The sequence below is a fragment of the Typopeltis vanoorti genome, chromosome 6 (genome assembly GCF_054136105.1).
Source record: "Typopeltis vanoorti isolate ZY-2024b chromosome 6, IOZ_Tvanoo_1.0, whole genome shotgun sequence".
NCBI lineage: Eukaryota > Metazoa > Arthropoda > Arachnida > Uropygi > Thelyphonidae > Typopeltis > Typopeltis vanoorti.
The window spans coordinates 39,350,339-39,367,745 of record NC_143554.1 but is presented as its reverse complement, the minus strand read 5'-3'; the positions used below and the strand labels follow the sequence as shown (position 1 = coordinate 39,367,745).

General features: G+C 35.8%; 1 protein-coding gene across 2 annotated transcripts in view; it reads left to right on the top strand.

Moving 5' to 3' along the window:
* The window catches only part of Swip-1 (EF-hand domain-containing protein D2 homolog Swip-1), a 174,977-nt gene that overhangs the window by 129,901 nt on the left and 27,669 nt on the right, over nucleotides 1-17,407 (top strand). For both annotated transcript variants that reach the window (XM_090394764.1, XM_090394762.1), the window contains one exon: nucleotides 9,323-9,470. In XM_090394764.1, the coding sequence (XP_090250890.1) occupies nucleotides 9,323-9,470 (148 nt within the window). The remainder of the gene's footprint in view (nucleotides 1-9,322; nucleotides 9,471-17,407) is intronic.

Sequence of the window (17,407 nt, the reverse complement as noted above, 5' to 3'; positions counted from 1 at the left end):
TCCACAATTTTTCTTAGCTGTTTCACAAGCATATTTGCATAAATCTAACCAGGAACACTCAATTGAGAAATTCCTCTGTAAGTCTCACATTCAGCTTTATTCCTTTTTTATAGATGGGTACTATGAGTGCTCTACTCCACGCATCTGGAATTCAACTCTGTGACCAGGCTTTCTGAATTATGTAGTGTAGCCACTGTAAAACTTTTACACATCTATAGTTTAGCATTTCTGGTCAAATATAAACTACTCCAGCTGCCTTTCCATATTTCAGCTTTGTGAAATATGGAAAGATAGCCTTCTTTCTACTTCAAGTACAAGTATATATTCCACATGACATTCCTGTTGAGTGTTTTCTACCACCATGCTGTCACTGCTCGTTTCATTTAGCAATCTTTAAAATAATTACTCCCTTCATCAAGAATATCTTTATCCTCAGCTAATTTTAAACAATATTTTGCTTTCTTACATTTTTCTCTGTATTCCTTAAGAGCACAAGGTGACTTATTTGCCAGGAGCTTTCAATATGCTTTCTTCTTTTCTTTGACTGCCTATTTAACTTCCTGAGTCCATCATTTTTTTTTTTCTTTAGTGAACACAGAAAAAAATTACCTAAGGAAGTCCAACTCTTAGGTAGATTGACACAGTTAGTGTCTTAGAAGACAAAAATATAATATCTGACAATATGGGAGACCTGACAAATAACAATTATTTCTTAAGAAATTGGTGTTAGAAAACTAGCAGTAATGTAAACCTAATAATGTAGCATTATCATAATATCTTAAATTTGTACGCGTGGATAGGCTTGTGTTGTCAGACATTTTTGTAATAGATTTCACGGTTTGATATGAACACAGACGATTAAGAAAATAACTATTTATTAACTTAAAAACTAATATTTCGCTGGTATTATATCCAGCATCTTCAGAGCACACAACACAAAGTTTGTTACAAATGCAAAACAACCACAATCCGGTGTAACAGTGGGGCTAGTAAAAGTAATTGCAACACAAGACTGATTTCATTAGTCGAAGAAGATAATGGCGGCTCACGTGTTAGTGCCGCGTTTTGATCAGTGTGATAGTTTTGAATGATATATATAGCGGTAAGCGTTCCTCATTTTCTGAAATTTCATATGCTATTGCTTTGCGCATTTAGCTAATCGCTCGATATTGCTGGCAATCCTTTTCATCTGCAATATCCTCTAAAAAATTTCTGCTGGCAGGTCTCGAGACCTGCGGGATTTCTAATTGCGATCATAAGCAATTCCCCAATCACCACCTACTAGATATAACAACGAATAAAACAGACATGGATAACATTAATGATCTTCTAGAGCATCTAAACAAAGATCAAGCACTAAAACAGTTTAAATTATTGCTTAAAAATTCGATACGGAATGGCCAGGTTTCCTAAACCTGTACACACAACCAGAAGAATCCGAAGATATAGAGGACGAAGTAGAAGAGATCGACAACACGACCATCTCCCTACCCGAGAACCACAGTCAGACAGTCTTCAGAGAAGTACAAACGAATAAAAGACGCAGAATCAAGGATGATCACATGGAAAACTAAACACCCTCACAAACAGTGCCAGAAAAAAGGGAAAAGGTCCCCCCGGTAATTCTCCGTGAAAAGGAAAAATGGACCACAGTTGCAAGAAACCTGAGAGAACATAAAATTGGATACTCCTGGGCCAGAAACACCGACGAAGGAGTAAAAATTCAACCAACAACAGTCACAGACTACAGAGGGATAACAAAAACGATGGATAACAACAAACTACAGTACCACACCTTCGCACTAAGCAGCGAAAGAAATCTAAAGGTTGTACTGCGAGGTGTCACTGAAGGCATTACCTCTGAGGAGATCTTGGCAGACCTTGCCCAGCAGGGCCTAACACCAATCAAAGTCAGCCGGATGTTTAGATCCGATAAACAACCGATGCCATTAGTATTGGTTGAGATTCAGAACACACACGAATTTATGACATAACTGCGGTCTGTGGACTTAAGATAACAACAGAACTACTCAGGAAAAGGGCATCAGCAGGGCAATACCATTGTTGCCAAAAGTTAGGCCATGCCCAAAGACTGTGTAAAGCCGAGTTCAGATGCCTGAAGTGTGGTGAGAAACATCAAACCATTACATGCACAAAACCAAGAACCACACCAGCCAAATGTGCCAACTGTGGAGGTCCCCACCCAAACTACGAAGGATGCAACCACCACCCCAGAAATCACGGAACTACAAGATCCGTCCAACCTACCCCAATCTGGACAACTCAAAGCATCTCTGCTGCTCAATCATCAAACCAACAAAACCCTATCTATAAAAGTCAGAAAAGGGCTCGACCTTCCACCAAGACCTATGCAGAAGCAGCCTGCCCAAAGGACACAATGCAAAGCAATCAAATAGGCTCCAACATCACAGCAATACTGACTGCCTCGCTAGCCACTATGCTGCAAGAATTCAGCAGAACAAACCCAACTCCATCCTCCACAAAGAGATTCCTGCAAGGAACCCATTCCATACTGACAGCACTCAACTATGAATAAAAACAAAAGTAAAACCCAACTTGCTTCTAATTGCAGCCTGGAATGCTAATGGCCTCACCAACAAGACACTAGAACTACAGGAATTCGCACAAAGACGCAACTCAGACATAATGCTGATCAATGAGACCCACGTAAGACCTGCCAACAACTCAAAAGTGAGAGGATACACAATATACCGAACGGATAGACTCAGCACCAGAGGGGAGGCACTGCCATCTACATCAAACCGTACCTCCACCACAATGCCATATCCAACCCACAGACTACAAACCTGGAGACCACAGGAATACAAGTCCACACAAACAATGCTGGAAGCCTCAAGATATTTGCTGCCTACAACTCACCAAGCAACTCTCTACTGACAACAGACCTGGATGAAGTCCTTGGCACCACAGATCCCACCATCATAGCAGGAGACTTGAACGCCAAACACACAGCATGGTTCAGCACCACTAACAACAGAAGTGGACGCATACTTCACAACTATTCAACACTTAACTCAGTTGTGGTAGCAGGACCCACTGAGGACACTCATTACAGCCCTCATGGCAGATCAGATGTACTTGACATAGCTATCCTTAGAAACATCAGTTATCAATACAAACTAGAGATGATCAATGAACTATCATCGGACCACAACCCAATCCTGATCAAACTTAGCATGCAAGACCAACTGGCCCACCAGCACACCTTCATATCATGGGATAGGCTAGCTAAAATCCTACCAGAATACATTGGTCCTGTACCCATCATCCACAAAAAAGAAGAAATAGATGAAGCAGTAAGCAATCTAACAAACCAAATTAAAAAAGCACTAGAAGCAGTCACCAAAACCACAACCAACCACCCAACCAGTCGGCTCCCAGAAAACATCATGGACCTCATCAGAACAAAAAACAAAGCTATGAAAAGATACCACAACACAAGAGCCCCACAGGACAAGAAAACACTGTACAACTTGAACAACCAAGTCAGAAAAGCACTTCAAATCCACAGGAATCAGGATTGGGACAATAAACTATCATCCTCAACCCAGAAGATCACACAATATGGAAATTTCTGAAGATCCTGTGCACCAAACATACCCCCCCCCCATGCAAACTGCTCATGGAACGGGACACACTGATAAAGAAAAAGCAGAAGCAATAGCAGAAAACCTAGAAAAACAATGCAGCCCATCATATGAAAATATAAACATCACCCACATATATAAAGTCCACCAGCAGGTCAAGCGTACCTTAAGACAGTCCAAAGACAAACCAGACACCATCACCCCCACTACTCCAGTTGAAATAACCAATATCATAAAACATCTAAACAACAAAAAAGCTCCAGGTCCAGATGGAATTACTAACAGAATCATCAAATTACTTCCTAGAAAGGCTATTATACACCTGGTTACCATAACCAATGCAATACTGAGGATACAACACTTCTCCACTGCATGGAAAACAGCCAACATCATACCAATAAAAAAGCCAGGAAACAATCCACAACTCCTGCAAAGCTACTGTCCAATAAGCCTGCTTTCCAACCTAGGAAAGATTGCTGAAAAAATTATCCTTTCAAGACTACAAGAAAAATCAGACCAATTAGGAATAATTCCAAACAAACAATTTGGCTTCCGCCGTATGCACAGCACAGTGCAACAAATACACCGACTAGTGGAGCATATCACTCAAGGATACAACTTGAACCTTCACACAGCTGCAGTTTTTCTGGATATTGCCAAGGCCTTTAATAAGGTATGGCATCAAGGATTACTCTACAAACTCATTCAGGCCAACATTCCAACAAACCTTACCTGTCTAATAGAATCATACCTCACTGACAGATTCATGCAGATAAAAATAAATGGCACCATCTCAACTAGGTGCCAAATCCTGGCAGGAGTACCACAGGGATCTCTATTGGCTCCTTTACTTTTCACAATCTACGTGGGTGACATTCCACAGAACCTGAGGACTACCATCACAGCCCCATATGCTGACGACACAGCCATAATGACAAGATCTCTCCGCCCACACCTGGCAATCAGTCATCTCCAGGATACCATCACAAAGCTAGAGAAATGGTTCTCCGACTGGAGGATACAAGTAAACCCCGTCAATAGCTCAGCTATACTATTCACCAGACGCAAAGCCTTCATCCAAGATGATATTCAACTCTTCGGAAAAAAGATACCATGGCAGACAGAAACCAAATACCTTGGAGTACAGCTAGGCAAAAAGCTAAATTTCAACAGCCATATCAAGCTCATAGGCACAAAGACATCCAGAACCGTAGCCCAACTCTATTCCCTGATCAATTGCAACAGCAAATTGGATAAATGCAACAAGCTGTTACTCTATCAGATGGTAATACGTCCAGTAATCACATATGCATCCCCGGCATGGAGTTGCACATCCAAATCTAACATCCAGAAACTGCAGAGGATACAAAACAAATGCCTGCGGATGATCTTGGACGCCCCATGGTTCATCAGAAACACGCAACTCCACAGAGAAACCGGAACCCCTGACATCCATTCTCTCCTTCATGACCATGCAGAAAAGTTCTTCAGCAAGGCATACTCTCATCCCAATCCACTAATCAGACAAGCTTCCAGTTATAATGAACATGACTATCACAAACATAAAAGACTCAAGACAATCCTGCTTTCAGCAGAACAGAACTAACTCCATAGTTCACAAAGTGCAAGCATAAGACTCACAACCCCCCCCCCCCCCATCAAGCTTCTCGACACAGATAAAGGGGAAAATAAAAAGCATTTTATGCTTCACCCAGCAAGCCAGTATCGTTGTTGTTGTAACACAAGACTAAAGTCCTAATATGGAGCCATCTAGGTTTAAAAAAAAAAAAATTCAAAGTTTTGAAATAGTAGTCCAAATGATAGTCTTAGAAAGTTTGAAAAAATGAAATAAAACAAAGGTAATAAATATTAATTTGGTCTTAAGATGACTAAAAAAAAAAAAATCTTAAATTTGTCCCCCATCCCCACTCCCTTGAAGGTACATTCAGGAAATGATTGACATCAAAATTAGCCATATTCTGCTCATACAGCATAGTGATATCATACTATATAAAGATGTAAAATTCTTTCAAATTTTGACATAAGTTCAGTAGAGTTATGATTGAGCATCTATGTTTATAAAGGCTTATATCCAGGGCTGAAAAATTGTGTTGGCTCACAGCAATTCAGGCTGTTATCTCACTAGTGAGTGCAGCCTGGAGAGTACAATAGTTGATCAATGTCTTGACCACATGTTCAGTCTCAGATGTGGTCAATTTATGAGCTTTTGTTAATGCTATGGTTAATTTTTACTATTTGTAGCTACAAATGAAGCAGTTACCACTTTCTTTGATTTTTAGGTAGGAGATGAATTTCATTACCTGGTGTATGATACCACTATCCCTCTTATCGGAGGCCTATAGTGGCTTGAAAACATTCTATATTATGTTTCTAGAGCAGTTTCCAAATTATCTTAAAAAAAGTTGCTATATAGTGTGCTTATCCATCTGAGACATACAAGTAAAAAAAACTGACTTTATCAAGAACATTTATTTATTATTGATCATGATCATTTTCACATGTTTTCGGTTTTAACAAATTTGCATTGAATTTTTAATTTATGAAAAACAGTGTTTTGTGTTTCTTCTTTGCCACTATAATCAAATGTGGAAGGTAAATTTTAGTCATCATGAAAAAGCTCCTCAACAAAATAAGCCTGTTTGGACTACACTCCTGTGATATCATGGTATGTGATTCATCCTGTGATATCATGCTATGGTATGATGACCTGTGTGTGTGTGTGTGATAAAAGGACCTCCCAGATGAAGCTTTGGCTCCATGAGGTCTTGGGATAATAATAATAATAATAATAATATCTCTGTCCAAAAAAATAAGAGATTCAGTGAAATTGAAAAAAAAAAAAAGTTTGCAGTCTCTACTTTATGTTGTGAAATAGTGTATTAAACTAATCTCCTCCTTTCAAAATAGTTTTGTTGCCATTTAAACAAGTCTTTTCAAAATCATCAAGTTTAGCATTGTTCAAGTTGCATTAACTACATTAGTAGGTTTTCTGAATTCAGAATATTTTCAAAACACTGGAAATCCAATGATGTCATATAATACAGCTTCAAGTGAAAAAGCATTCAAAACATTTAGGTTACATTTTTAGAAGCAATATGAAGAAATTATATATTTTGGGGGAAAAAAAATTCTTTACAACTTTCTGCATATTCATTTGGGCTCAAATAAGCTAATTACCAATGATCATGATGTTATCTATTTTAGGTTACAGTATCACAATTAGTTGGCTACCTCGTAACAAGTTTGAGCCTTCTAAAGAAAATGATGAATGCATACCTTATCCTTCCATAACAAAATCTATGATATCAGTATATAAGAATTATCAGGCACAATAAGTAAGGTTAAAAAAAAAACTATTTGATGTAAAACATGCCACAGAACTGGCATTATGTAAATAAAATTGATAATTAAAATTTCTTTTCTTTTCTTTTTTTTTTTTTTTACTAGTCGAACAAAAATCCTCTCATCACAGATGAGAAGAGTGCTTTTTTTTTAAAAAAATAAAAACACTTGCTTATATGCCTTTTGGATTAATATAGTATTCATTGCATCAAGGATATTAAATTCTGCTGAACAATATCATACTATATGGCTACATCTTTCTTAAGGTTGTTTTAAAAGTGGTACAGTCACAGCTATGTCTTGTGATAAAGCCAAATTTTCTTGGGGGAGAGCTCATGTTAGCAGGATTACTGAATAGTATTTCAAATCATTACAGAATCTGATTGTTATTATTACACGACACCTCCAGGGAGTCCTAAGACTCATCGAGGGAGGGCACCTGCTCTACATCTCTCCATCTCTGTCATCATCTACACCAGTGCCATCTACTGCCTACCACCACCACGAGTATTTTCACAGACAATCGCAAACATCCATGCCCATGGTGGGATTATCTGTCCATAGTTTTTGATACAAATTTTGCTCTATTTCTAACAGGTAATTCTATTCCATATTTGGGAAGGTAACCTCTGCGATTTCACAGAAATCAAATACGAGGTGAACCTAGTTTTTGATTTTAACCTGGTATGGATACTTACATTCATATGTTTGTTTAAAGGAAGAAACAGATGTCTAAGGCTAATTAACTTTTTAGTTTTTAAATTATTAACTGAGTTGATAACTCAGTTAATAATTTAACTGTGTCTATAGAGGGGTCCAAATTGAACCCCTCTATAGACACAGTGAAGGAATCTTGGTTTCATGATACTTTTGATTAATTAAATAAGTTATTCAAATTAAGTAGACATTGAATCCAACATTATTTCAAAGCCGAATAGAGAAACTACAAGGGTTTCATGGCGAATATAGAAACTATAAAAGTTTTGGTGGATCCAAGCGTAAGCAAACCTTTCATGACAGGGGCAACTCATAGTAAAGGTGGAGTAAGCTTCGATCACTATCCTTAGTATTTCCCATAATGTAAAACAAATCTCCTAGCAGACATGTATGATGTTATACGTTATGGAAGAGGGGGTCACTACCCAGACCGGTTTACCTATGTTTAAGTGTGGGGATACCTCTCCAAAAACTCGTAAAATCCCCCGGTTCACCCAATAATGAGCCACCTGCAGGATCAGAAACTCGGCATTGTTCCCATCAGTAACAGGCTCACCCTGCCACTGAGAAGAACTCTGAGAATCGGTTGGCTCCAGTTTCGACCTTTTTTGAGATTTCATCAGTGGGAGCAGACTCAGATGTAAATACTCAGGTTGAAGTGATGCAAAACTTATACTTTACCATACGAGTTGCTAAAAAAGGTGTCACATCACAAAAGGTACCAAGAATTACTGAAAAAGAGAGCCAAAAGGCTTCACTTCGGCGATGCAAAATTATTCAAATTAAGTGGATATTGAATCCAATATTATTTCAAAGCCGAATAGAGAAACTACAAGAGTTTCATGCCGAATACCGAAACTATAAAAGTTCGGTGGATCCAAGCGTAAGCAAACGTTTCATGACGGGGGCAACTCGTAGTAAAGGTGGATTAAACTCCGATCACTATCCTTAGTATTTCCCATAACGTAAAACACATCTCCTAGCGGCGAACATGTATGATATTATACATTATGGGGGGGGGGGTCACTATCCAGACCGGCTTTGAACTTTTTTGAGGTCTCGTCAAAATACTAAGGATAGTGATCAGAGCTTACTCCACCTTTACTACGAGTTGCCCCTGTCATGAAAGGTTTGCTTACACTTGGATCCTCCGAAACTTTTATAGTTTCTATATTTGCCATGAAACTCTTGTTTCAAGGCAAATATAGAAATTTCTTAGTTTCTCTGTTCGGCTTTGAAATAATGTTCGATTCAATATCCACTTAATTTGAATAATTTTGCATCGCCAAAGTGAAGCTTTTTGGTTCTCTTTTTCAGTAACTAAATAAGTCATTTAATTATCCTGACAATCTGAAGAAACTGGCATCTCTTAGATATCATTTTTTTTCCTTTAAACAAAAACAAGAGAAACTAAGGTGAATTTCAGTAATAGTGGAAATAAAACATTCTAGAAATTAAAAAAAGGCCTACAAGCAGATACAAGCATTCTTAGAACTCTGTTTTCAACATTTCTCTGAACTACTGTTAAATTTTGAGTTAGAAGGTATTTCACTTTTTTTTTTTTTTTTTTAATATTAATGACCTATTGTAAGTTTTCTCTTTGTTAACTACAGATTTGATGTAGGAAGAGATAATTATATTGATTCGGAAGAATTAAAAAGAATGATGGAAATTTTGGGAGCTCCACAGACTCACCTCACTCTTAAAGAAATGATTAGAGAAGTGGATGAAGATAAGGACAGCAAGATCAGCTTCCGAGAGGTAATCTTCTTATCTAGATGCCTGAATTATTCAACTTCATGGAATTAAATAACTTTATATTACAGCAGAGATTGATGACACTAAATTTTTTGAAAGATAAAACTTATATATATACACTGAAGTATTTTATTGAATTACAATTGTCATATGACTTCCATGCAAAGTCAAGAGTTACAGTGCAGGAGATCCACTCTAAGTCCTACCAGAGCTTAGAATTGTTTGACATTAATTTTCTCACTCTTGCTCATCATTCTCTTGACACTTTCCAGGGTCCTTGCTTGTTCTCTTTTATAATTTCACATTATCATATAAACAGAAAAAAAATCTTTCACGTTTCATCATCATGCATACCAAGGATTTAGGCCTAGCGTGGCCTGTTCCGGCCTTAGAAGTCATCGTGAATCTTTTAAGAGGCCATCCTGGTTTTCTTTTTCCTAATGGCTTGTTTTAGTAATCTTTCTGTTTTCATTCTTTGAACATGTTCCATCCATTTATGTTTATATTTTTAAATTTTTTATATTACTGATTCTTGGTTTAATTCTTTCATAATTGCTTCATTTCTTTTGCGATCAAATAGAGTATACTTTGCAGTTTTTCTCATAAACTTCATTTCTGCTGTTATTAATCTTCGTTTATCTTTTTGTTTTATTGTCCAGATTTCACTTCCATACAGTAAGACTGTTAGGGCTAATGTATTGTACACAACAATCCCTCGATTAGTGCGCTTTATGCGTTCTTTAAAACAGGCGCATTAATCAAAAATGCACTAATCGAGTATAATAACCTATGGAAAAAGTTTAATTCGTTCTTCAAATTTCTTTTTTTGCTCTTGATTTTTTTTATAAAAGAATTAGGGTATGTCTCAGGGCCTAGTTAAAGGAAAACTATGAAGCTGAAAGACAATAAAACATATTCAAAATATAAGTCTATTATTCTGTCGGGCATTCTGTTTCTTTTTTTCATAGAACTGCCTCTTCTGCAAATTTTCCTGTTTATCTGTTCACAAGGGCCAGTCTCTAAGCATTGCTACTTAAAATTTCAGTTGCACGAAAAAATTTTAAATTTGTTTCTGTGAAATTTCTTTGGGCTTGTTAGTGATTAAATTTTCTTCGTATTCTTCATGATTTTCCTGCTGTGCATCTAAATTTAGCAGGTTGGAATCACTCACTTTCTCAGAATGAGATTTAATTAACTTAGATTCATTTGAAAAGCCTCTAAAATCATTCCAAATGATTTTAGAAATTACTGCTAGCATATTGCTAGCAGTAATTTCATTCGACTTTGCGACTTTATAACCAGGCTGAGATTTCTCTGATTTAGCCAGAAAAGATTTGGAAGGCATTGGCTTCCAAAAAAAGGCCAGTTTCATCAACATTAAATATTTGTTGGTCACAATAGCCCCTTCTTATACAATTTTCTTTAAATCTCTGGATAATTTGTGGCCACCTCCTTATCGGCACTTACAGCTTCGCAATTAGAACATTATGTAGGCTATTTCTCAAACCACCCAGCACTAACATGGAATTCTTCTTTTCCATCATTGATAGCCCTTTCTTTCAAGGTTGTGAAGAGACCTAATGCTTTTGATTTAATAAGGTCAGTTCTTAACAGGATCCGTTTTTTTTGGTTACAATCTTCGATCTGTGTACAAAGAAGTCTCTCTAATTCAATCATTATAATACTTTGTATTCAGCACCTTTGCTTAAAATTGCTCTTATAATTAATTCACCCATTTTTGTGTTCTTGTCTTATCTTTTCTCTGGACTTGCCTTATTCACTTTCTTTATTATTTCAATTTTTTCTTCCAATGAGATTACTTTTTGAATCATTGTCACACTTTCACTTTTTTGCTCACTAATCCTTTTACTCATGATGAAAGGTTGGAAAAATACTTTAAAATAAAAAAAAATGTAAGGAAAAGAATTGCAAAGGAGGTGCGAGATATGATCAGGAAAATGCTATGTAATTAGCAGACGACATAAATTTTGGCGATAAAACTTTGGAACATAGTATACATAGCATACATGGGAGTAGTGTAGTATGCCATTAAAAATAACATTTGTAAAATGTTTTAAATCAGTAACTAAATTATTTCATTCTGGAGAGTGATTTTTTAAAATAGTTAGCCATAAAAAATTTATAGATAGAACATTTTTAAAATCTGTAACATTTATTTTTAAGATGTATATAGGCACACTAATCAAATTTTAGATGCGCACTAATCGAATTTGGGTATTGAAAAAAAAATGACGCATTAATCAAGGGATTACTGTACTTTTAGTCTGGTTTGTTTTTGAACTAGGTTTGGTTTAAATATAGAGTTAATTACACCTATTATTTTTAAATATTTTGTAATTTTTAGGTGTCTATCTTTTTCATTTTCATATGTAATCATACATCCTAGGTAGTTAAATGAATTCACCTGTTCTAAGATCTTGTTATCTATTACTATTTTAGTTCTTACTGGATCTTGTCCTTTAAAGGCCATAGTTTTTTTTGATTTTTTTGTTGATATTATCATACCATAATCGTTGGCTATCTCATTTAGATCTAAAATAGCTTTCTGTCTTCAGAATTTGTAATTATTATTTGGTTGTCAGCAAAAAGGAGAGTGTTTAAAAGTTCACAGTAGGAGAAAGTTTAATACCTTGATGGAAATTTTTATTCCATTTTATTATTATTTCATTTAGGTAAATATTAAAGAGAGTTGCTCAGAGGTGGCATCCCTGTCGGACCCCTTGGTTTCTCTCTCTCGTATATGATAGCTCATGATTTAATCTTATTTGTATTAGATTATTTTCATATATACTTATGATAGCTTTTAGGATATTATTTGGTATTTGTCTTTCTTTTAATATGTTAAATAAAATGCTTCTTTTAACTTTGTCAAATGCTTTTTCAAAGTCAATAAATGCAATATGTGTTTCTAAATTGTATTTTCTTTTCTCTATTATTAATTTTAGGCAAAAGGCTGGGTCTATACATGATCGTCCTTTTCTAAATCCATTCTGTACTTCTAAAATAAAGTTTTCGGAAAATTTCATTAGTTTGCTATTTAATATTCTGCTATATATTTCATCATCATCATCAAATTCTTGCCATGTACCCTCAAGGGGGGGGGGTACAGGATATGATAGTACTACATGAAAAATTTGCATCATTACTAACTTCCTATCTACAATTTTCCTCCAGATCAGTCTGTTACTTGCCAAGACTCCAACATTATCAGATCTTATATTTCTATTGTCTAAGGCACTTTACAGTATCAATCCATCTATATCTTGGTCTTCCTCTGGGTCGTTTTCCTGCCAACCTGGCAGAGAACACTTGTTTTGCCAATCTTTTCTAACCCATTCTGTTTAGACCATACCACCTGAGATTAGCTCTGCTAACGCATTCCTGTATACTGACAATGTCAAGTTCTTTCCTAATATCCTCTTTAATATGATATTGCCATTGATGCCATCTGTTTACACCTCTAATCTTTCTCAGGACTCTCATATCTGTGGTCATATCTGAGAGCTGGGTCAGAAGTGTTTTACTTCTGACCCAGCTCTCAGATCCATAAGTTAAAACTGGTTTGAACACCGTCTTGTATACAGTTAATTTAGTGTTCCGACTAATTTCTCTCTTATTCCATATGAATTTATTCAGTTGACTTCCTACTATACCAGCTTTATTGATTCTTGTCTATTTCCATATTTAATTTAAATTCTTCACTAAAAATCATGCCTAAGTAGGTGAAATGTTTTACTTGTTCCACAGGTTCTCCGTTCACAATGCAGTTGACATTTTTCAACGATTCTGCCTATTTTCATTGTCTTTATATTGCTGACCTTCATACCATATCTATTACAACAGTTATTCAATTTAGTCAAGGAATCTTGCAGACACATAGTGGATTTATTGATAAGTATAACATCGTCTGCATAAAGCAAAGAGTTGACATTAACATCTCCAATTTTGATATCATGTTTAATACCACTTTCCTTCATAATGTGATCCATATAGATAATGAATAACAGAGGGGATAATGTACATCCTTGTCTCACACCAGATTTAACATTAAACCATCTTCCCGTACTTCCTTCAATTCTAACTGCTGACTTACAACTCAAATAAAGACTAAGTATTGCTTGATATAATGCTCCATTGACACCATATAACTGTAGCGTATTGAATAGCTTCTCTCTTGGCACCTTATCATATGCCTTTTCCAGATCTACAAAACTCAAATAGAGATCTTTGTTATATTCCCATGATTTCTCCACTATTTGTTGTAAAGTGAAGATCTGATCCTGACAGCCTCTATTTGGCCAGAATCCAGCTTGTTCTTCACCAAGCTTTTCTACAATTCTTCTCAACCGTTTCTCAAGCATACTTGCATATATCTTGCCAGGAACACTCAGTAGGGAAATACCTCTGTAATTCTCATATGCAGTTTTATTTCCCTTTTTATATATGGGTACTATGAGAGCTCTACTCCAACCATCGGGAATTTGTCCCTCTGTTCAGGCTTTCTGGCTATATATTTTGTAACAGGAATTTAGTATACTTATGCCTCTATAGTTTTTAGGGTCATCTCTGTTACCTTTTTTGAAGATAAGAATCACAATTGCTTTTTTCCATTCTATTGGGAGGGTTATCAGTTGTATAAATTTTATTTAAAAATAATAGGAGTCTTTCTTTGAATCTTGTTCCTGCATATTTATATAGTTCTGAACATAGCTTATCTTCTCCAGATGATTTTCTGTTTCTTGTTTCTTTCAGGCTGATTTCTAATTCTTCTTCAGTTATTTCTTTTTCATTTTCATTAAATGTTTGCCAGTTATCTTATTTTTTAAATATTTATCTGTCCACGATTCTGTGTAGAAATTCTTCTAATTTCAGTTTGGTGTTTAATTTTATGTGTTCTTTAGTATCTGCATTTAGGTGTTTCAAAATCTTATATACATATACTCTTTCACTTCTATTGCAAACAAAATATAAAAAATATGTACCACTACGTCATTTTCACTAAAGCTGATGTGACATCACTAAAAACACTAGAAAATTACATAACCTAAATATGCCTTACTTCTCATATTTAAAGGGCATCACTTTATTTTTAAGAAAATCCTTTATCCTGTCCAGAAGAGAACAGTTTGGTTAATTGACTCCTTTCTTACAGAATCATTCCAGGTGTATTACACACACACACACACACACACACACACACACACACACACACACACTGTTTCTATCTTTTTGTATTGCACGTGAAGTAATTTCACGACCGGGACAACTCTTATATAGAGGCTAATAACTTCACATCACATTGCCTTAGTATCCCTTAATGCAAAGCACATATCCTTATGGACATGTATAATGCTATCTAAGGCAAGTGATGTGAAGTCATTAGCCTCTATAATAAAAGTTTGCACATAAAATAAAATTACTTTACGTGCAAAGTTTGTTTGCTTACACTTGGATAAAGGATTAAACCAAGAATATAATTTCTTGGCACCTTTAATTTATAGTATAATCAAGTGGGAAAAATTCTGGCATAAGTAGTAGTTAATCAATATTCACATGAGCAAACTTAAGCCTACTCTGACTTAGCTTTTCCTCTTTCTTTCCATGTAGCTCTTTCACTTCGTTTTCATTTCATCTTCACTTCAATTTTCAACCTCTGGCTCATATATATATATATATATATATATATATATATATATATGAAAAGTTTTTTACCTTGGGTATAATATATGTTAAAGATACCAAATAATTTTATAACCTTGGTTTTAATCCTTTTTCCCACATAAGTCAAGTTTGCGTCTGAACATGGTTCAAGACTTATGGTGGTGGTGCAACACCAAGGCAACTCGTGGTAAAGATGGATTATGGGAAATACTAAGGAAAGTGATCAGAACCTAATCCATCTTTACCACGAGTTGCCTTGGTGTTGCACCACCACCACCACCATATGTCTTGAACCACGTTCAGGTGCAAACTTGACTTACTTGTCTGTTTGCTTACTTGGAAAAAAGAATTAAAACCAAGGTTATAAAATTACTTGGTATCTTTAACATATATTATCCCCAAGGTAAAAAACTTTTCTCATCTGGAGATTCTTAATTAATAAGTTCAAAGCACCTTGTGGCAACTTGCATAGGTAAAATTGATAAGCTCTGTATTACTTAAACCTTGGCATTTCAGGGTCTGCCTACTCACTGATGAGACCTCAGTAAAGGTTGAAACCGGTCTGGGTAGTGACCCCCACCCATAATGTATAACATCATACATCTCCCAGGAGATGTGTTTTACATTTATGGGAAATATTAAGGAAAGTGATCAGAACTTAATCCATTTTTACCACGAGTTGCCTTGGTGTTGCACCACCACCATAAGTCTTGAACCACAGTTCAGGCACAAACTTGACTTACTTGTCTGTTTGTTTACTTGGGAAAAAGGATTAAAACCAAGGTTATAAAATTACTCGGTATCTTTAACATATATATATGTTTTTTCTTTTATAATATCACCTGATGAAGGCTGTTATAAGCTGAAACTAGTCATGTTTTACTATTAAACCCCCTTTTACCTAACTCTCGGTTTAAATCATTCAACTCTTTTCACAGTGTGTGCGTGCGCGCGCATGCACGCACACACACACCTCTCTCTTTGTGAGTCACAATTTTCCTGGCAGAGACTTCTATAATGACAGGCTTCTTCTTTTTTTTTTTTTTTTTTTTTTTTTTTTTTTTAAATTATCTTTGCTTTCCTGCTACTTCCTACATTTCCTTATCTTGGTATTGCATATGCAGTGTTCCCCTCCTACAACAAGATGAAAGATTTTAGATATCTTAATCTGGATCACTTGGTTTGTTTGAATTGCTTATAAGAGTTAGTCTAAGTTCAGTTAGTCTAAGGCTCATAAGTGCTGTTAAAGGATCTAGTACTGACTGCAAAACTCCAACTATGAATCCATTACTCTTATTTGTTTCAGTCTCAACAATGACAAAAAAATCGGTGAAGAAATAATATCCAAGTAACAAAATAAATGAATTATCAAACATACAATCATTGCACAGGTGAATGCTTGATAGGAAAGATAACACCGTTCTTCATTTAGAAACTGAGCTGACTCTAAATATCAAGTGAAAAACAAAGTAATTTCTCTGTGCAACATCTGCTGAACACTACCAGGGGCATAACATCAGAATGATATCAGCTCTGAAGTATCAGATCAGGCTATCAGGCATATTCCTATATGTATAGATGGTTTTATTCCAGCTTAATGTTATCTTTGTTTAATATCAGCAAACCTCTAACATTTATTAATGCAGATTGTATATACCAGGCTCAGTGTGGCATTTTGAAGCTGACACTGTCATCATGCTCAAGTAGTTTGCGATGACTCTGTCTGTGCGAGATGTGGTAGCAAAAGACTATGAAATGAATGACTGCTCTTACAGAGCAACCAATATGTTCTACCCAGGGAGGAGGAGGGCCAGCATAATCTTAAGCAGGCTAGTGATGGCTGGAGAAAAAAGATCAAAGCTTGTCATGTTAACAGCTAGTAGAAAGGTCTCCTCAAAACAGTACTATATTTTTATTTGATTCTTATGAAATTGTTCCTAATCCTAAAATCTGATATCATCTCTTTCTTTCTTTCTTTCTCTCTCTGTGTGTGTGTGTGTGTGTGTGTGTGTGTGTGTGTGTGTGTGTGTGTGTGTGTGTGTGTGTGTGTGTGTGTGTGTGTGTGTGTGTGTGTGTGTAATCTATCAATTAAGTAGACTATGGCTATTTCTGTATCCACTGAAAGGAGAGAAAATGAATAGCTAAAGTATTAAGTATTTTCACAAATGAAAAATAAGAAAAATGGATAAACGTCCCAGGCACTCCATATGAGATAAATCTACAAGACAGAAAAAATAACTCAATTCCTACAATGAAAA